Here is a 22,037-nt window from a genome sequence, read left to right on the forward strand (position 1 = left end):
GGCAACCTCTGCTTTTTCATATACAGTTGAAGTCGGAAGATTACATACACCTTAGCCAAATACAATTAAACTCAGTTTTTCACAATTCCTGACATTTAATCCTAGTAAAAATTCCCTGTCTTTGGTCAGTTAGGATCAGCACTTTATTTTAAGAATGTGAAATGTCAGAATAATAGTAGAGAGAATTATTTATTTCAGCTTTTATTTCTTTCACCACAATCCCAGTGGGTCAGAAGTTTACATACACTCAATTAGTATTTGGTAGCATTGCCTTTACATTGTTTAACTTGGTTCAAACATTTTGGGTAGCCTTCCACAAGGTTCCCACAATAAGTTGGGTGAATTTTGGCCCGTTCCTCCTGACAGAGCTGGTGTAACGGAGTCAGGTTTGTTGGCCTCCTTGCTCGCACATGCTTTTTCAGTTCTGCCCACAAATGTTCTATGGGATTGAGGTCAGGGCTTTGTGATGGCCACTCCAATACCTTGACTTTGTTGTCGTTAAGCCATTTTGCCACAACTTTGGAAGTATGCTTGGGGTCATTGTCCATTTGGAAGACCCATTTGCGACCAAGCTTCAACTTCCTGACTGATGTCTTGAGATGTTGGTTCAATATAGCCACATAATTTTCTCTCCTCATGATGCTATCTATTTTGTGAAGTGCACCAGTCCCTCCTACAGCAAAGCACCCCCACAACATGATGCTGCCACCCCCGTGCTTCACGGTTCGGATGGTGTTCTTCGGCTTGCAAGCATAACCCTTATTCCTCCAAACATAACAATGGTCATTATGGCCAAACAGTTCTGTTTTTGTTTCATCAGACCAGAGGAGCAGTCTGGCTTTTTTATGGCGGTTTTGGAGCAGTGGCTTCTTTCTTGCTGAGCGGCCTTTCAGATTATGTTGTTATAGGACTCATTTTACAAGCAAAGAGGCACTGAGTTTGAAGTTGGCCTTGAAATACATCGACTGGTACACCTGCAATTGACTCAAATGATGTCAGAAGCTTCTAAAGCCATGACATAATTTTCTGGAATTTTCCAAGCTGTTTAAAGTCACAGTCAATTTAGTGTATGTAAACTTCTGACCCACTGGAATTGTGATACAGTGAATTACAAGTGAAATAATCTGTCTGTAAACAATTGTTGGAAAAATGACTTGTGTCATGCACGAAGTAGATGTCCTAACTGACTTGCCAAAACTTTAGTTTGTTAACAAGAAATGTGTGGAGAGGTTGAAAAACGAGTTTTAATGACTCCAACCTAAGTGTATGTAAACTTACGACTTCAACTGTACCCTGATGTTCCGTCCAATACTGTTTAGTTTGTTTTTGGTAGTACTACTACAGCCTAGTTCCTTAAATGATTTCCAAATCTTTTTAGGGACTTTTTTGTTCTCAATTATTTTCTCAGCAAAGTAACCCCTCTTAGCTTCATCCATCCTGCTCTGTGCTTAATTTCTGTGACGTTTATATAGGACAAAATCGCGCTGCTCTTGAGAATAGAATCTCATGATTAAACCAAGGGCTAGATCGCTGCTTTACCCTGACAAGTCTAATGGGAGCCATCACATTCACAACATCAAGTAATCTACATTTAAAGACTTCCCAGGCACTGTCTACCCCTACACTATCTAGCACAGGTGACCAGTCAATTTTTCCCACTTCCTGCCTAAACTTTTCTACACAGTATTTTTTGATCCTCTGATTCTAACGGTTTTGTGACACTTAAATATATCTTCAAAAATCCTCCTCCAAAATGTAATAAAATGATCACTGATTCCATAGACTATTACTCCACACTGTGATATTTTAGATTTATCAGACACCAATATTAAGTAAATCATACTTTGCACTGTTTCACATATCCTGGTGGGATATTTTATCATTTGGGTCAGAGCAAGTGATCTACAAAAGTGCATAAATACATTGTGGGTTGGGCTATTCTTTTTGCAGACATCAGTATTGAAATCCCCTAACAAAATGATTTCCTTCAACAGGGAATCATTACAGTTTGACAACACAATTTCAAAACCTTCATAGAATGCATTCTGCTTGGGCGGCCTATAACACACCCCCAACAAAATCGGCTTGGTTTTGGGAAGGCAGATATCCAGCGAGACAATCTCCAGATTAGCGTTTAAATCTGATCTGACGTTAAAAGCAATGTCTGATCTTACAAACGCACATATCCCCCCACCGTTCCGATTCCGATCCTTCCTGACAACAGAGTAATTACCTCAATCTATCTCAATTTCTCAGTCACAAAAAGATGAATCCAACTATGTCTCAGTAAAACATAAGACACCCACCTCTGATTTTCAAACCAACAGGCGTATCTCATCGATCTTCGGTAGTAGGCTTCGGCGTTGAAGTGCACAAAATGTAAGCCCTTCTCCCCAAAGGCCTCATTGAATTCCCGATCCACTTGTAACTCGCCTCCCACTGCGCTGCCATCTTCCCACTGCACTGCCTCCGGTGGCCTCTCTGTTGCCATGGAGCACCCCTCCCCAGGTGCTACTCCATCGTCCTCACCACCGTGTCCCCCGTCACTCGCCTCTGGTGGCCTCCGCTCCGCTGTGGACCCCCCCCCCCCCCCCCCTCCGGTGCATTCTCCACCCTCGGTAAGTCCTCTGTTCCTACTCCACCTTCAATGCTCACATGCCCCACGGGTACAGCACACAGACAGCAACGGTAAGCTTCATTGACCCCATGCCCAAAGCTAGGATCGCTGCATTTTAAATGAATCCACTGCACGCATTCCAAACATACCAAAGTTTTGCTGTTACTCTTTATCCACCGTTCGCAAGAGGAGGATGGGTACATAGGCCGTTTGATGGGTTTCGTGATAAAGTGAGGTCCAAGGCATTGATGGATATCACCCGATAAGAGAAGGCATAGAGTTATTTTAAGATCTCCACCATTAATTTGAGATTTCAGACTGGCTTTCAGTGATCGTTTTGGTTTGTGCCAAGGTGCTATGAAAGTTTGGTGTTTAACATTCCTTCCAAATCCGAAGTGCTGGATGCCATCAAAAGTGTTTGCATGACTGAGAAGTTGCTGAGAATGTACTATTCTTTCATCTAAATTGCAGATGCAATTATTTCCAGTAACATTTAAAACAAACACATAAAGTAAAAGTGCTGCCACCATGCCGAACTTGCCGGTCGCCATCTTGTCATTAATAAAAACAATAATGGCCCTAGCCAGCTGCCCTGCAGTACACCACACTCAACTGAATTTGCATTAGAGAGGCTTCCATTAAAGAAAACCCTCTGTGTTCAATTAGATAGGTAACTCTCAATCCATGATAAGGCAGAGATTGAAAATCCATAACACCTACGTTTTCTCAGCAATAGGTTATGATCAAAGCTATCAAAAGCTGCACTGAAGTCTAACAAAACATCTCCCACAATGTTCTTACCATCAATTTCTTTCAGCCAATCATCAGTCATTTGTGTCAGTGCCGAGCATGTTGAGTGCCCTTCCCTATAAGCATGCTGAAAGTCTGTTGTTCATTTGTTTTCTGTAAAATAACTTTGTATTTGGTCAAACACCATTTTATTCCTAAAGTTTGCTAAGCGCTGGTGACAGGCTGATTGGTCGGCTGTTTGAACCATTAAAGGCTGCTCTGCTATTCTTGGGCAGCGGAATGACCTTTGCCTCCCTCCAGACCTGAGGGAACACACTGTTTTCTAGGCTTAAATTGAAGATGTGGAAAACAGGAGTGGCAATGTGTTCTGCTACTAACCTCAGAAATGTACCATCCAGTTTATCGGTACCAGGTGGCTTGTCCTTATTTGTTGATAGCAACCATTTTTTCACCGCTTCCACACCCACATTGCGGAACTCAAAACTACAATACTTTCATTATTTGGTCCATTATGCATGAATATGAAGGCTCAGCGTTTTGTTGTTTTCCATGTCTTGAAAACAAAAAAGTTATTAAAGTGGTTGGCAATATCAAAGGGTTTTGTGAGGAATAAGCAATCTGCCTCAATGAAGGATGGAGCAGATTTACCTTTTTTGCCTAGAAATTCATTTAAAGTACGCTAGAGCTTTTTACTGTCATTCTTTATATAATTTATCTTTGGTCCATACTATAGTTTCTTCTTCTTTTTGTTTAGTTTAGTAATGTGATTTTTCAATTTACTGTATGTTTGCCAGTCTGCTGTGATGTCAGAATGATTTGCTATTCCCTTTGCCTCATCCCTCTCAGCCATACAGTTTTTCAATGAATCTATCCATGGGTGTTTTGCAATTCTAACAGTCTGTTTCTTAATGGGTGCATGCCCATCAGTAACCAGAAGAAGCAGTTTCATTAATGCATCAAGTGCTGCGTCAGGTTGTTCCTCATTAAACACATCAGCTCAACAAACATTCAACATAGGTATTATTGCAAAACCTCTTGTATGATCACTTATGCATAATTTTAGGTCCAGTCTTTGGAACGTTGTTTTTTCTAGATATTATATTAGGATCCCTACATCTGATGGATTTGGATAATGCTTTAGAGCAGATTTCTGCAGCATTAATAAAGATGTGATCAATACATGTGGATAATTTAGCTCCTGTTCTGTTTGGAAATACCCTGGTAGGTTGACTGATAACCTGAACCAGATTGCAGGCATCAGTTATAGCTTAAAGCTTATTTTTTAGTGGACAGCTTGATGACAACCAGTCAATATTTAGGGCATTCAGAAAAGATATCTCTCTGTTGATATCACATACATTATCTAGCATTTCACACATATAGTCCAAATACTGACTTTTAGCACTCAGTGGTCTATAACAACTTCCTATGAGAAAAGGCTTTAGGTGAGGCAGATCAACCTGTAGCCATATTACTTCTATATCATCTGACATGAGATCCTCTCTCAGCCTACCAGGAATCTGACACTGGACATACACACTGTTGGAACACCTCCTCCGTTTCCATGTATATCTTTCCTGTATGCTCTATAACCATGTGCATGTACTACTGCATCATCAAAGGAATGGTCTAAATGTGTTTCAGAGATGGCCAGAATATGAATATTTTCTGATGTCAGTAAGTTGTCAATTTCATGAAACTTGTTCCTCACGCTACATCGGTTATGGGTCGCTTGCTTGTTTTTGGTGCTATTCTGAGAGGCTGATCTGAGGTAGACATGTCAGTCCACAGTGGGCTTCTTCCTAAAGGCAGACAGTTTCAGTGCAAGTAGTGAAATTCAATTATATGGGCATATGATTATTACTGACAATACCCTCAGAGCTAACAGTTAAAGGATCATAGATTAGGTTGCTTACATTGACTCCAGTTCTATTTATCTGGGATATAATCTGATTTCCATGTCCTCTGTTGGTTATTATGACAGAGAGGACTGGAGCCCTACCAAATCCAGACCATCAGTCTCCTAAGCAGGCTGCTATGTTGATAGAGATAATCCTGGAAAGGGCCTTTAGAGAGAGAGGGAGTGGAATAAAAGAGAGGGAGAGTGAAACAGAGAGAAAGAGAATGTAGCTGATTAGAGGGGGGGTTGACACTAGAATCCTGCTTCCAAAATGTTGCTCTGCCTCTTCAAGGCTCCATCTCTGATAATGAAGCCAAAGGTGTGTGTTGGCTCCTAATTCTCCCCTTTACAGGGTAAGCAATATTATCTCACCAGCATGTGTGTGCATAGGTATGCGTGAGTCTTGCGTGCATGTGTGTGTTCCACAGTCACCCAGTGTAAATTAAGGGATCAGTCCCGTGGGGTGTTCTCTCTCCCTCTCCAATGAGGAATGGGGCTCTATTAGATTAGGAGGATCCTCAGTCAGTGCTGATGTGTGTACCTGCTATGCTCCCACACTCTTAGAAAAAAGGTACTATCTAGAACCTGAAAGGTTATTCGGCTGACCCCATACAATAACCCTTTGAAGTACCCTTTTTGGTTTCCAGGTAGAACCCTTTACACATCGGATTATATGTAGAACCCAAAGGAGTTCAACCAGGAACTTAAAGGGTTCTTTGTACCTGGAACCAAAAAGGGTTCTCCTATGGGGACAACCGAATAATAATTTTGGGAACCCTTTTTTCTAAGGAGGTCACTGCTCTGGGCCCTCTGTATTATAGACCTCTGGGACTGGGAATACAGATCTGTCAGACACAATTATCCCCTGATGGATTTAAAAACAATCTTTCTCTTATTGTCTTTTTCTCCCTTCTCCCCTTAAGTAATTCCATAGGGCAGAAGAATAGGGTCAGTTCAGAGGTCAGGTTGGTGGTCAAACGAGGTCACTTGGGTAGAGTAGTGTGTGCATTGTATTATCTATGTGCTTGTGTGAGGTTGTGTGTTTATGTCTCTGTGTGTGTGTGTATGTTCCACAGTTAAGAATGCGAGCATGTATTAACCTGACAATGTGTTTATGTGTTCAGAAGCAGGGCCCAGATGGACCTCAGTTCCCACTGCGGCATCAGCTGCTGCAGGTCATTGTGAGAGTCCTCCAGTACCGCATGCTGCTCACAGGTACCCTACACTCACCTCATGATGTACTATTGTAATACTAACTTTCATGTGCATACCCTATCATGGCTCTCCACCTTGAATAGTGTTTCAGTATGTGGCATTCTACACCTTATTAACCAGTTTATGTTTTTGACTAATTTGTCTGTGCCATCATTTTTTCTAGATTACTTAAACAACCTTTCCCCTGATTCTAAAGAATATGAGGATACACAAGGTATAGTCTTACTCTGTAGACTCTCCAATATACTTCAACAACTATTTGTTTCTTCAGCAGTCAAACACACACACACACACACACACACACACATACACACACACACACACACACACACACACACACACACACACACACACACACACACACACACACACACACACACACACACACACACACACACACACACACACACACACACACACACACACACACACACACACACACACACACACACACACACACACACACACACACACACACACAGGCTGTTAGATATAATATCAGAGGATAGTTGTTCCGGGACAAACAAAGCTGTGTATACTCCCAGCATATTGATGTGCATTAACCCATTCTGTTTCTCTCTCCATTCTCTGCTTCAGCTGCCTTAGTAATCGTGTCAGAGGTGGCAGACCAGGCTAATGACAATCTCAAGCAAGGGGTATGTCAGTGTGTATGGGTGTTTCTGTATTTATTTCAGACTACTGTGTACATTTGTTCATTCAAGTGTTTGCTAGCGGTATACATGACAGCTCAGATTTCAGGTTTTCCCTGTGTAAATCCTTCTTCATTCTGGATGACAACACTATTGTGAGTGAAACCACGTCAATGATCTTGGAGACGCCTGTCTCTTTACTTTCACTGGGCTCTGTTGCCTATTGATTAATGAGAGGGTGAGGAAAGATGATGTCATCAAAAGATCCCAGGTGCATCGTAAACAAAGGGTGCAGTGTGAGAGAAGACATGACGTATATTTTGAAACACACAAACACCCTCACATAGATCATCCTGAAACAGATCATCTCTCCCTTCTCTCACATAATCCTTACCATCTCTCCCGTCTCGCACATAATCCTTACCATCTCTCCCGTCTCTCACATAATCCTTACCATCTCTCCCGTCTCGCAAATAATCCTTACCATCTCTCCCGTCTCTCACATAATCCTTACCATCTCTCCCGTCTCTCACATAATCCTTACCATCTCTCCCGTCTCTCACATAATCCTTACCATCTCTCCCGTCTCTCACATAATCCTTACCATCTCTCCCGTCTCGCACATAATCCTTACCATCTCTCCCGTCTCTCACATAATCCTTACCATCTCTCCCGTCTCTCACATAATCCTTACCATCTCTCCCGTCTCTCACATAATCCATACCATCTCTCCCGTCTCGCACATAATCCTTACCATCTCTCCCGTCTCGCACATAATCCTTACCATCTCTCCCGTCTCGCACATAATCCTTACCATCTCTCCCGTCTCTCACATAATCCTTACCATCTCTCCCGTCTCTCACATAATCCTTACCATCTCTCCGTCTCTCACATAATCCTTACCATCTCTCCGTCTCTCACATAATCCTTACCATCTCTCCCGTCTCTCACATAATCCTTACCATCCCTCCCGTCTCTCACATAATCCTTACCATCCCTCCCGTCTCTCACATAATCCTTACCATCCCTCCTGTCTCTCACATAATCCTTACCATCTCTCCATCTCTCACATAATCCTTACCATCTCTCCGTCTCTCACATAGTCCTTACCATCTCTCTCGTCTCTCACATAATCCTTACCATCTCTCCGTCTCTCACATAATCCTTACCATCTCTCCAATCTCTCACACAATCCTTACCATCTCTCTCATCTCTCACATAATCCTTACCATCTCTCCGTCTCTCACATAATCCTTACCATCTCTCCCATAATCCTTACCATCCCTCCCGTCTCTCACATAATCCTTACCATCTCTCCCGTCTCTCACATAATCCTTACCATCTCTCTCGTCTCTCACATAATCCTTACCATCTCTCCGTCTCTCACATAATCCTTACCATCTCTCCCATCTCTCACACAATCCTTACCATCTCTCTCGTCTCTCACATAATCCTTACCATCTCTCCGTCTCTCACATAATCCTTACCATCTCTCCCATAATCCTTACCATCCCTCCCGTCTCTCACATAATCCTTACCATCCCTCATGTCTCTCACATAATCCTTACCATCTCTCCCGTCTCTCACATAATCCTTACCATCTCTCCCGTCTCTCACATAATCCTTACCATCTCTCCGTCTCTCACATAATCCTTACCATCTCTCCCGTCTCTCACATAATCCTTACCATCCCTCCCGTCTCTCACATAATCCTTACCATCTCTCCCGTCTCTCACATAATCCTTACCATTCCTCCTGTCTCTCACATAATCCTTACCTTCTCTCCATCTCTCACATAATCCTAACCATCTCTCCGTCTCTCACATAGTCCTTACCATCTCTCCCGTCTCTCACATAATCCTTACCATCTCTCCGTCTCTCACATAGTCCTTACCATCTCTCGTCTCTCACATAATCCTTACCATCTCTCCGTCTCTCACATAATCCTTACCATCTCTCCCATAATCCTTACCATCCCTCCCGTCTCTCACATAATCCTTTCCTTCTCTCCGTCTCTCACATAATCCCTACCATCTCTCTCGTCTCTCACATAATCCTTAACATCTCTCCGTCTCTCACATAATCCTTACCATCTCTCCGTCTCTCACATAATCCTTACCATCTCTCCAATCTCTCACACAATCCTTACCATCTCTCTCATCTCTCACATAATCCTTACCATCTCTCCGTCTCTCACATAATCCTTACCATCTCTCCCATAATCCTTACCATCCCTCCCGTCTCTCACATAATCCTTACCATCCCTCCCGTCTCGCACATAATCCTTACCATCTCTCCCGTCTCTCACATAATCCTTGCCATCTCTCCCGTCTCTCACATAATCCTTACCATCTCTCCCATCTCTCACATAATCCTTACCATCTCTCCCGTCTCTCACACAATCCTTACCATCTCTCTCGTCTCTCACATAATCCTTACCATCTCTCGGTCTCTCACATAATCCTTACCATCTCTCCCATAATCCTTACCATCTCTCCCGTCTCTCACATAATCCTTACCATCCCTCCTGTCTCTCACATAATCCCTACCATCTCTCCATCTCTCACATAATCCTTACCATCTCTCTCGTCTCTCACATAATCCTTACCATCTCTCTCATCTCTCACATAATCCTTACCATCTCTCCGTCTCTCACATAATCCTTACCATCTCTCCCATAATCCTTACCATCCCTCCCGTCTCTCACATAATCCTTACCATCCCTCCCGTCTCTCACATAATCCTTACCATCTCTCCCGTCTCTCGCATAATCCTTACCATCTCTCCGTCTCTCACATAATCCTTACCATCTCTCCCGTCTCTCACATAATTCTTACCATCCCTCCCGTCTCTCACATAATCCTTACCATCTCTCCCGTCTCTCCCATAATCCTTACCATCTCTCCCGTCTCTCACATAATCCTTACCATCCCTCCCGTCTCTCACATAATCCTTACCATCTCTCCCGTCTCTCACATAATCCTTACCATCCCTCCTGTCTCTCACATAATCCCTACCATCTCTCCATCTCTCACATAATCCTAACCATCTCTCCGTCGCTCACATAGTCCTTACCATCTCTCCCGTCTCTCACATAATCCTTTCCTTCTCTCCGTCTCTCACATAATCCTTACCATCTCTCCGTCTCTCACATAATCCTTACCATCTCTCCCGTCTCTCACATAATCCTTGCCATCTCTCCCGTCTCTCACATAATCCTTACCATCTCTCCCATCTCTCACATAATCCTTACCATCTCTCCCGTCTCTCACACAATCCTTACCATCTCTCTCGTCTCTCACATAATCCTTACCATCTCTCCGTCTCTCACATAATCCTTACCATCTCTCCCATAATCCTTACCATCCCTCCCGTCTCTCACATAATCCATACCATCTCTCCCGTCTCTCACATAATCCTTACCATCTCTCCCGTCTCTCACATAATCCTTACCATCTCTCCCGTCTCTCACATAATCCATACCATCTCTCCCGTCTCTCACATAATCCTTACCATCTCTCCCGTCTCTCACATAATCCTTACCATTTCTCCCGTTTATCATCTCTCTTTTTTCCCCCTCTTTCTCTTTATCTCTCCCTCTCTTACTCAAACACACACTGACTCCCTCCACGAATCCTCTTCACTATCTCCCCCTCCCCGTCACACACACACGGGAATCCTCTATCTGCTCCACTCCCTTCTGGATCCCTTTATCTGCTCCACTCCCTTCAGGATCCCTCTATCAGCTCCACTCCCTTTAGGATTACTCTATCTGCTCCACTCCCTTCAGGATCCCTCTATCTGCTCCACTCCCTTCAGGATCCCTCTATCTGCTCCACTCCCTTCAGGGTCCCTCTATCTGCTCCACTCCCTTCAGGATCCCTCTATCTGCTCCACTCCCTTCAGGATCCCTCTATCTGCTCCACTCCCTTCAGGATCCCTCTATCTGCTCCACTCCCTTCAGGATCCCTCTATCTGCTCCACTCCCTTTAGGATCCCTCTATCTGCTCCACTCCCTTCAGGATCCCTCTATCTGCTCCACTCCCTTCAGGATCCCTCTATCTGCTCCACTCCCTTTAGGATCCCTCTATCTGCTTCACTCCCTTTAGGATCCCTCTATCTGCTCCACTCCCTTTAGGATCCCTCTATCTGCTCCACTCCCTTCAGCTTCCAGCAGCACATCCCTTTACGCTGCCCTCCTTCTCATTCACAAACAGACAAGGAGAGTTTCTTTCTTTCTCCATCTCTCACAGGAAAATCCCTCGTTCTCTCACTCTCCTATCTTTGTCTCTCTCTCGCCCTTTCTCTCTGACACACAGGAGAACTTGCTGCGGCTGGTCCACATTGAGTACAGTGTCAGAGGCAAGAGAGATCTACTCAAGCCAGGAAGGGTGAGATCAGTCTGCCTCTCTCCTCTCCATCTCTGGACAGTGTTACTCTGTTCCACAAACATAACATAAACAGTGAATAATAGCAATCTCAGACCGTGGCCTACTAGGATTCCCACACAGGAACTAAAAGCCCAGTGATACTACAGTATAGGCAGCCCCTCTTGCTAACATAATCTCTGTTTCTCTGTGTGTTTGCAGGTGTTTGTGAAGGAAGGCACACTAAGGAAAGTGTCGAGGAAAAGCAGACAGCCCAGACACCTGTTTCTGGTAACTACAACCTATCTAACTACTATGCTCTCCTTGTATCATTAGAACTATAACTTCACTATCTACAGTGCCTTGCGAAAGTATTCGGCCCCCTTGAACTTTGCGACCTTTTGCAACATTTCAGGCTTCAAACATAAAGATATAAAACTGTATTTTTTTGGGAAGAATCAACAACAAGTGGGACACAATCATGAAGTGGAACGACATTTATTGGATATTTCAAACTTTTTTAACAAATCAAAAACTGAAAAATTGGGCGTGCAAAATTATTCAGCCCCTTTACTTTCAGTGCAGCAAACTCTCTCCAGAAGTTCAGTGAGGATCTCTGAATGATCCAATGTTGACCTAAATGACTAATGAATGCACCTGCACTGTGATAGTCTCAGAGGTCCGTTAAAAGCTCAGAGAGCATCATGAAGAACAAGGAACACACCAGTCAGGTCCGAGATACTGTTGTGAAGAAGTTTAAAGCCGGATTTGGATACAAAAAGATTTCCCAAGCTTTAAACCTCCCAAGGAGCACTGTGCAAGCGATAATATTGAAATGGAAGGAGTATCAGACCACTGCAAATCTACCAAGACCTGGTTGTCCCTCTAAACTTTCAGCTCATACAAGGAGAATACTGATCAGAGATGCAGCCAAGAGGCCCATGATCACTCTGGATGAACTGCAGAGATCTACAGCTGAGGTGGGAGACTCTGTCCATAGGACAATAATCAGTATATTGCACAAATCTGGCCTTTATGGAAGAGTGGAAAGAAGAAAGCCATTTCTTAAAGATATCCATAAAAAGTGTTGTTTAAAGTTTGCCACAAGCCACGTGGGAGACACACCAAACATGTGGAAGAAGGTGCTCTGGTCAGATGAAACCAAAATTGAACTGTTTGGCAACAATGCAAAACGTTATGTTTGGCGTAAAAGCAACACAGCTCATCACCCTGAACACTGTCAAACATGGTGGTGGCAGCATCATGGTTTGGGCCTGCTTTTCTTCAGCAGGGACAGGGAAGATGGTTAAAATTGATGGGAAGATGGATGGAGCCAAATACAGGACCATTCTGGAAGAAAACCTGATGGAGTCTGCAAAAGACCTGAGACTGGGACGGAGATTTGTCTTCCAACAAGACAATGATCCAAAACATAAAGCAAAATCTACAATGGAATGGTTCAAAAATAAACATATCCAGGTGTTAGAATGGCCAAGTCAAAGTCCAGACCTGAATCCAATCGAGAATCTGTGGAAAGAACTGAAAACTGCTGTTCACAAATGCTCTCCATCCAACCTCACTGAGCTCGAGCTGTTTTGCAAGGAGGAATGGGAAAAAATGTCAGTCTCTCGATGTGCAAAACTGATAGAGACATACCCCAAGCGACTTACAGCTGTAATCGCAGCAAAAGGTGGCGCTACAAAGTATTAACTTAAGGGGGCTGAATAATTTTGCACACCCAATTTTTCAGTTTTTGATTTGTTAAAAAAGTTTGAAATATCCAATAAATGTCGTTCCACTTCATGATTGTGTCCCACTTGTTGTTGATTCTTCACAAAAAAATAGTTTTATATCTTTATGTTTGAAGCCTGAAATGTGGCAAAAGGTCGCAAAGTTCAAGGGGGCCGAATACTTTCGCAAGGCACTGTAATATTTCAGTTTCACACATGGTGGTTATTCTGATCATAGAAGGGTGGCGTGTCGTCCAGGCTGGTAGAGGCAATCAGATATAGAGGGAGACATGGCTAGGCAGAGAGTTGTAAAGCGGGGAGGCCTAGAGAGGCAGAATGTATTGGGGGGCAGGAGGACAAGGCTACAGGGCCCCACCACACCCAGCCAGGGACCTTCCTCTCTCAGGGCTTGTTTTCGAGGGCTCTGCTTACTCACAGGATGTTTGGTGTGGGTTACTGGATGCTGGCTTCCTGTGCAGAGAGGGGACTGACAGGGCTGTGAAGGCCAGACACTCTGTTGGATGGGGGGGAGACATAAAAACACAGTCTTAAGGAAGTAGATGGGCCAGAAGAAAAGTGTAGGAATTAATATATTGTGAAATTCAGTTGTTTCTTCAGCAGTCAAACACACACACACACACACACAGACACACACATGCACACACAGTAGTATGGACAATAACACTTTAAACACAAATCATCTGAACAATTCAAGAAAGAGAGAATAGGAATCAGAGAGATGGAAGATGAGAGGGAGAAAGGCCCATTGAGGAGCTATTTTCTTTCTCTGCTTCTTCACTTTCCTAGTGTCTTCATGTCTCTCTCTCCATGTCTCTCTAAACTGGGTTGTTTATGAGTGATGGTTGAGAGACTGATGTGTGTGTGAGTAACTGAGTAGCTCCTCTGGAGTAGATGGCTGGAAAGGGGCAGCAGGTATAATATATGGGCCTTTAAGGAAAGTCCAAACAGAGAGGATGAAAGCCATCACTCACTTAGTGAAACTGAGGAACAGCGCTCAACAACCATCAAGGCACTGTCATGGTAACCAAAGGGGAGTCTTAGAGAGGAGAGAGCCATGAGTGAAGGAAGGGATTAGGGGAGGATGGAGAAGAGAGAGGTACTGTCACACTGTCTTCCTCTCTTCTACTTGAAGCAGAAGAGAGGAAGAGAAACGTGTTGGGAAAGTGAATGTGTTATGCTTGGTCAAAATGGAATTTATAGGTTGTACTTGGTACACATCTCTTGCCTGGGGTCATTTTGAGCAATCTGTATGTGGTGAGTTTGCTACTGAGAGTGAGTGTGTGAGCCTGAGGCAGGGTGGCATAGGCCTGCAGTGTGAGCACCACTAGAGGTCACAGTCAGGATTGTAGGGTCACATCCTGTTTTGTCCCTGCTGAGCTTGTGTTGTTGTTGTGGTGGCTGGTTCCAGAGCCTCCATTCAGATCAGGCATGCTCTCAGAGCCTCCATCCAGATCAGGCATGCTCTCAGAGCCTCCATCCAGATCAGGCATGCTCTCAGAGCCTCCATCCAGATCAGGCATGCTCTCAGAGCCTCCATCCAGATCAGACATGCTCTCAGAGCCTCCATCCAGATCAGACATGCTCTCAGAGCCTCCATCCAGATCAGGCATGCTCTCAGAGCAGCTGGGAACTGGAAGGGAACGGGCAGAGAATTCCTGGATGTTGCCTTATGGGCCACGCAGGTTTTGAGCAAACATTATGTGTGACCAATGATGTCACCACTTTTGTCCCACTCTAAATAAGGCCCTTTAACATAATAGGCTGAAGTTCTGAGGATTACAGTATATTGGGTGTGATGAGCAAATAAACATTGGTGACTTTTTATAATGTAGCCTTTGTTGTGTGTTACATGGGAATGTCTGGTTTGAGGGGTAAGCGTGTGAATAATATGGAGATCCAAAGCTGTTTTTGTGCGACTCAGGAGATTCCCCATGAATTGCAAAAGCTTATAGTGCCCCCCTGTGGCATCAGAGATACACTAGCCAGATATTTGAATGAGATATACTGGCTAGCAGTCAGGCTTTCCATGCAAACAATAAGCTATGATTGTAACCATCTGCTTCTGTCTCCACTAGATGAATGACGTGATGCTGTACACCTACCCTCAGCAGGATGGTAAATACAGGCTGAAGAACACTCTCTATCTGTCTGGGATGAAGGTGAGTCCTCCCCCTCCTACAGAGATGACCTTCCCTGACCCTTCACCCCTGACCTCTGGCTCTGTCGTGTCTTGTGTGTGTGTGTGTGTGCTCACTGTGTGCTGAATGTGCTATGCTGTGCTGTGTGTCCTGTTCTCCCAGGTCAGTATACCTGTCATAGACAACGTGCTCAATGCCCTGAGGATCGAGGTGTCTGACGTCACCATCACCTTGTCAGCCAGGTGAGTCAAAGCAGAGGACACCTGTCTGGGGCTTTGTACAAGGCTTGTCCATTGGTTAGATACAGTATTTATGTACATATGTATAATTATGTGTACAGCCTCAACACATATCTGTTTCTGTGTCCCTAGCTCCTGTGGAGAGAGGGACGACTGGTTTCACACACTGAGTCGGGCCATAGCAGACCATGCTGCAGGCCTGTGTACTTTTGGTGGCCCCTGCAGTGAGGTAATGAGTTCACCCATGAATGACTCAGTACAGGACATACCATTGAAGCTCACTTGTATAACATTTTAAGTGTGAAATGTATGAAATGCAAATAAGGTTAATGTTATCGTAACATTGTTGTTATGTTATTGTAACATTGTCGTAGCGCTGTCGTAACATTGAGGTAATGTTGTTGTACCGTTGCAGTGACGTTGTTGTGAGAATGTGGTAACGTTGTGGTAATGTCGTTTCCCCATGCAGGGACGTGAGAAGCTGTGGATGGCCCTAGGGGAGGCAGCTCCAGTGCTGGTGCCCGTGTCTCATGTGATGATGTGTATGAACTGTACCTCTGACTTCAGCATGACCCTGAGACGCCACCACTGCAACGCCTGTGGGAAGGTGAGACACACACCTTACTGTAGGTGTCCCTCACTCCTACTGCTGCTTTAGGACCCCTCACTCACACTGCTGTTACAGGACAACATCCTGACCCCAGCCCAACCCACTGTGTTACATTATCCTGCCAGAAAATCGCTCTCTACCTATGCTTTAACACTCCCCGGATCACCCCTCTCTCTCCACTCTCATACCTGTTCTCTCTCTCTATCCAAACCCAGGTTGTGTGTCGTGCCTGCTCCAGGAACAGGTACCCTCTGAAGTACCTCAAAGACAGAATGGCCAAAGTGTGTGACCACTGCTACGCTGAGCTCAGGAAGATAGGTGTCAGTATCTCAGGGGCGTGTGGTAACTCCAGCCCCTGCACCCACCGGGCCAGTCGGCCCCTCTCAGCTGTGTTCCAGAGCCTACAGCCCCCAAGCCTGTGGAGAAGCCGGAAGAGCACCTCCCCTCTCAACCAGGTCTGCAATATTCATCACATTTGACCTTTGACCTATCTTTGTTGTCATGACGTTCTGCACTGATGCAGGCAGCTATGGTAGACCCTGCTAACTTCCTGGTGTTGACCTGTGAGTCTTTGTTACAGGTGGCATTGAGGGCTGAGGACTCGGCCATGACTGGCAGCCTGCAACGGCGTAAGAAGAGCAAGAGGAAGTGGAAGAGGCTGTGGTTCATCCTCAAAGACAAGGTGCTCTACACCTTCACAGCACGTGAGGTGAGGGGGCACAGAGTCTCCCACACCAGCCCCAAACAGAGACACATACACACACACACCCTTAATATACTCACATTATGCCTATACTATACTTGACTCTCTTAAAAGCTTCTACATAGTCTCTCTGTGCTCTCCTTCTCTTTCTTTTTTTGTACTGTTTATTGTGTTTTTGTATCAAGCTTTGTAGCTACCATTTCAAACAAGCAGTATCATTAACAACTGAACTCAAGAATACAATTGAGCCGTTAGTTTCCATGCTTCTCAGAATGTTTTACAAATATCATTGGTATATACAGCTGAATATGTGACTTGTCCCTTATGAATGTCCCTCCCTCTATCTCTATCTCTCTCTGTCCGTCTCTCCCTCCCTCTCTCTCTCTCTCTCTGTCTATCGCTCAACACAGGACAAGGTGGCATGTGAGAGTCTGCCCCTGCAGGGTTTCACAGTGAAGCTGACAGAGAGGCCAGAGGGTGAGGAGAGCTTCAACGTGTTTCAGCTCTACCACAAGAAGACTCTATACTACACCTTTAGAGCAGATGACCAGCACACTGCCCGCAGGTCAGGATAAATACACACACACGCACGCACACACAGGTCCATGGTGTTCATGTAGTTCACTTGTGTTTCACAGGTGGGTCAATGCCATGGAGGAAGCCACAGTGTTATAACATCTGCCTGTCTGCACAGACTGACCCTGCAGTGCATCACCTACCTACCTACGCTCTCTGTCCTGGTTTACAGCTGTCCCTCACAATGCCTAAATGGAATATCTATGAAAACTTATTTTCTCTTGAAGGACTTTGAATATCATTCTTATAATCCATCCCTTAATGCACTGGACCAATTCTCACTCTGGAAGAATACACGTCTCTGTGCAAGAGCATCTTTGACATGGATGCCATCTACAGGCAGAAAGAAGATCATGCAGACTCTGTGTGGGGCAAACATCCAAGCGTGAGGTTACTGCTTGGGAGTCTCTAAGGTGAAAACCTCTCAGATGAGTATACTGCATGCCACAACATGCCACAAATTCCGCTCCTGTGTCGGAAAGCTCATAGACAATGTGTTTTTACAACTTTTTCCATTGAAAGTCTCCAGTGCCATGTACATTCACAGACTTACCTTTACTTTCTGACTCTCCTTTTCTACCATGGATGTGTATGTACATAGAACAACTTGGGAGGGGTTTTGTTTTTGATATCATAGGCTTTTTGATGCTGTTTAAACAATACCAAGTTAATATGAACAGCTTATGAGAGTCATGTCATGTTTGGAATATATAGTGTAATATTCAATTCCCATATTTTGAAGTGAGATATAATAATTATTTGTACAGAAATGTTATTACATGATGTTACATCATGCCCAATGTATTTTCTGTACTCTATGTAAACGTACTTATTTTACACCGTAGGTTTACACCTGTAATAACAATGACAGAATGTGAAATGTTACAGACAGTATTAGTATTATTCAACAAAACATCATTTTGAAGTATATTTCATAGCTGAATGTATAGTTTTTAAACATTTTTAAAAGGGTGACTACATTTTTATGGGCCAATAGTCTCCACTTGAATGCAGTGTGTTATGGCTGAAAGAATGTGCCTGACGTGACGTTATTATCCTTATTATCATTCATTCAAATTATAATTCATCCGTTTTGGGGAGTAGTGAACTGCATGTAGTTTAACTAGTAATTTAACTATATTTTGCAGTAGCTTGGTGGTAGTTGAACTAATTAAAATACCTGACAGAAAACAGATTTAACATTCAGTTGATGTTTTCTATTTCCTGTCCAGTCATATGGTCTATCACATGAGATGTTTTCTATTTCCTGTCCAGTCATATGGTCTATCACATGAGATGTTTTCTATTTCCTGTCCAGTCATATGGTCTATCACATTAGATGTTTTCTATTTCCTGTCCAGTTATATGGTCTATCACATTAGATGTTTTCTATTTCCTGTCCAGTCATATGGTCTATCACATTAGATGTTTTCTATTTCCTGTCCAGTTATATGGTCTATCACATTAGATGTTTTCTATTTCCTGTCCAGTTATATGGTCTATCACATTAGATGTTTTCTATTTCCTGTCCAGTCATATGGTCTATCACATTAGATGTTTTCTATTTCCTGTCCAGTCATATGGTCTATCACATTAGATGTTTTCTATTTCCTGTCCAGTCATATGGTCTATCACATTAGATGTTTTCTATTTCCTGTCCAGTCATATGGTCTATCACATTAGATGTTTTCTATTTCCTGTCCAGTTATATGGTCTATCACATTAGATGTTTTCTATTTCCTGTCCAGTCATATGGTCTATCACATTAGATGTTTTCTATTTCCTGTCCAGTTATATGGTCTATCACATTAGATGTTTTCTATTTCCTGTCCAGTTATATGGTCTATCACATTAGATGTTTTCTATTTCCTGTCCAGTTATATGGTCTATCACATTAGATGTTTTCTATTTCCTGTCCAGTCATATGGTCTATCACATTAGATGTTTTCTATTTCCTGTCCAGTTATATGGTCTATCACATTAGATGTTTTCTATTTCCTGTCCAGTCATATGGTCTATCACATTAGATGTTTTCTATTTCCTGTCCAGTTATATGGTCTATCACATTAGATGTTTTTTTTTTTCTTGTAGGTGGATTTACTTTTTGCCTGAGAAATATGGATTGGTAAAAAGTTCCATTCGGCTATAGCTCTATATAAAACTGTAGATTTAAGGCGATTTGTCCTTGGCTTGAGTTGTTTTTGCCTGTCTGGTTTGGTGGTTATGCGTGTTGCTAGTATGCACTAATTGGACAGAAAAATACTGTGGTTTTTTGAAAATATAACATTCCTAAAGAAAATCAGAAGACTAGATAGTAATTTGTTTCTAACGTGAAGCCATGAGAGATTCTGATGCATTTTAATAAACTAATCTGGCAGCCCTGTTTAGAGCAATGAAGAGGTAATCTACCAGCCCTGTTTAGAGCAATGAAGAGCTAATCTACCAGCCCTGTTTAGAGCAATGAAGAGGTAATCTACCAGCCCTGTTTAGAGCAATGAAGAGGTAATCTACCAACCCTGTTTAGAGTAATGAAGAGGTAATCTACCAGCCCTGTTTAGAGCAATGAAGAGGTAATCTACCGGCCCTGTTTAGAGCAATGAAGAGGTAATCTACCGGCCCTGTTTAGAGCAATGAAGAGCTAATCTACCAGCCCTGTTTAGAGCAATGAAGAGGTAATCTACCAGCCCTGTTTTGAGCCATTTGGAGCTTTTTTATATCTTTCTTTGCGGCAGATGACCATATAACCGGACAGTGTGATAGGACCAGGGATTGACCATATAACTGGACAGTGTGATAAGACCAGGGATTGACCATATAACCAGACAGTGTGATAAGACCAGGGATTGACCATATAACTGGACAGTGTGATAAGACCAGGGATTGACCATATAACCAGACAGTGTGATAAGACCAGGGATTGACCATATAACTGGACAGTACTCTAAGTGTGATAAGACCAGGGATTGACCATATAACTGGACAGTGTGATAAGACCAGGGATTGACCATATAACCGGACAGTGTGATAAGACCAGGGATTGACCATATAACTGGACAGTACTCTAAGTGTGATAGGACCAGGGATTGACCATATAACTGGACAGTACTCTAAGTGTGATAGGACCAGGGATTGACCATATAACCGGACAGTGTGATAAGACCAGGGATTGACCATATAACCGGACAGTGTGATAGGACCAGGGATTGACCATATAACCGGACAGTGTGATAAGACCAGGGATTGACCATATAACCAGACAGTACTCTAAGTGTGATAGGACCAGGGATTGACCATATAACTGGACAGTACCCTAAGTGTGATAGGACCAGGGATTGACCATATAACCAGACACTACTCTAAGTGTGATAGGACCAGGGATTGACCATATAACCAGACAGTACTCTAAGTCTGATAGGACCATGGATTGACCATATAACCAGACAGTACCCTAAGTGTGATAGGACCAGGGATTGACCATATAACCAGACAGTACCCTAAGTGTGATAGGACCAGGGATTGACCATATAACCAGACAGTACCCTAAGTGTGATAGGACCAGGGATTGACCATATAACTGGACAGTACTCTAAGTGTGATAGGACCAGGGATTGACCATATAACCAGACAGTACCCTAAGTGTGATAGGACCAGGGATTGAGAGTGCTAGCTGTTACATACTCTGAACATTTTCTTCTAACAGCAATTCCTTTACCCATCTTAATAACAATATTATCTATGTGTTCTGACCATGATAAAGCTGCGTCCAACATGACGCTTAGTAGTTGTTGTTTTTTCACTACATGTATTCTATTCATCGACAAAGTCAATTGAGGGTCATCAGCAAATATATGTCTTGAACCAAATACAATACATTTAGTTTTAGAAATGTTCAAAACTAATTTGTTAATGTCAACCCACTCAGACACCATTCTTAGTTCACTGCTCAGTACATCTGTTAGCTCATTACATTCTGATGCTGCACTATACATTGTAAAGTCATCAGCATACATGACCACTCTTGATTTGTTCATTACTGAAGGTAAATCATTAGTAAAGATAGAGTAGAGCAGTGGGCCTAGGCAGCTTCCTTGAGGAACACCACAATGTATATCTTTAATATCTGAAAAGCTACCATTAAAGAACACGTTTTGATTTCTCCAGGATAGATACCATCCAGGATAGAGCTGCAGACTTAAAGCCATAACATTTGAGTTGTCCTAGTAACAGTTCATGATCAATTACATCAAAAACAGCACTGAAATCTAGCAACACCGCACCAACTTACTTCCTTTCTATCATCCATAATCTTTAACCAATCATCTGTCATTTGTGCTAAGGCCGTACTCGTAGAATGCTCTTCTTTGCATGCATGCTGGAAACCCGTTATCAGACCATTACATGAGAAATAATCCTTGTACAGATACAATTCTTTCCAATAATTTACTTAACACAGGCAGCAAGCTTATAGGATGACTATTAGGACAAGTGAATGGAGATTTTTTTATCCTTAGGTAGTGGAAT

General features: G+C 43.2%; 1 protein-coding gene across 3 annotated transcripts in view; it reads left to right on the forward strand.

The window, feature by feature from the left end:
- Positions 1 to 18,850, forward strand: part of LOC110494508 (FYVE, RhoGEF and PH domain-containing protein 5) — a 70,409-nt gene extending 51,559 nt beyond the window's left edge. For 2 of the 3 annotated variants that reach the window (XM_036950582.1, XM_036950580.1), the window contains exons 8-20: positions 6,392 to 6,482; positions 6,646 to 6,696; positions 7,080 to 7,138; positions 11,452 to 11,523; positions 11,722 to 11,790; positions 15,326 to 15,409; positions 15,551 to 15,630; positions 15,760 to 15,856; positions 16,097 to 16,234; positions 16,453 to 16,692; positions 16,818 to 16,946; positions 17,351 to 17,505; positions 17,579 to 18,850. In XM_036950582.1, coding sequence (XP_036806477.1) covers positions 6,392 to 6,482; positions 6,646 to 6,696; positions 7,080 to 7,138; positions 11,452 to 11,523; positions 11,722 to 11,790; positions 15,326 to 15,409; positions 15,551 to 15,630; positions 15,760 to 15,856; positions 16,097 to 16,234; positions 16,453 to 16,692; positions 16,818 to 16,946; positions 17,351 to 17,505; positions 17,579 to 17,615 — 1,302 coding nt within the window. In that variant the 3' untranslated portion in view covers positions 17,616 to 18,850. The remainder of the gene's footprint in view (positions 1 to 6,391; positions 6,483 to 6,645; positions 6,697 to 7,079; positions 7,139 to 11,451; positions 11,524 to 11,721; positions 11,791 to 15,325; positions 15,410 to 15,550; positions 15,631 to 15,759; positions 15,857 to 16,096; positions 16,235 to 16,452; positions 16,693 to 16,817; positions 16,947 to 17,350; positions 17,506 to 17,578) is intronic. The other variant, XM_036950581.1, reaches the window with a different exon arrangement.
- The last annotated feature ends 3,187 nt before the right edge of the window (positions 18,851 to 22,037 follow it).

Source organism: Oncorhynchus mykiss, chromosome 17 (genome assembly GCF_013265735.2).
Source record: "Oncorhynchus mykiss isolate Arlee chromosome 17, USDA_OmykA_1.1, whole genome shotgun sequence".
In the NCBI taxonomy this organism is placed as follows: Eukaryota; Metazoa; Chordata; class Actinopteri; order Salmoniformes; family Salmonidae; genus Oncorhynchus; species Oncorhynchus mykiss.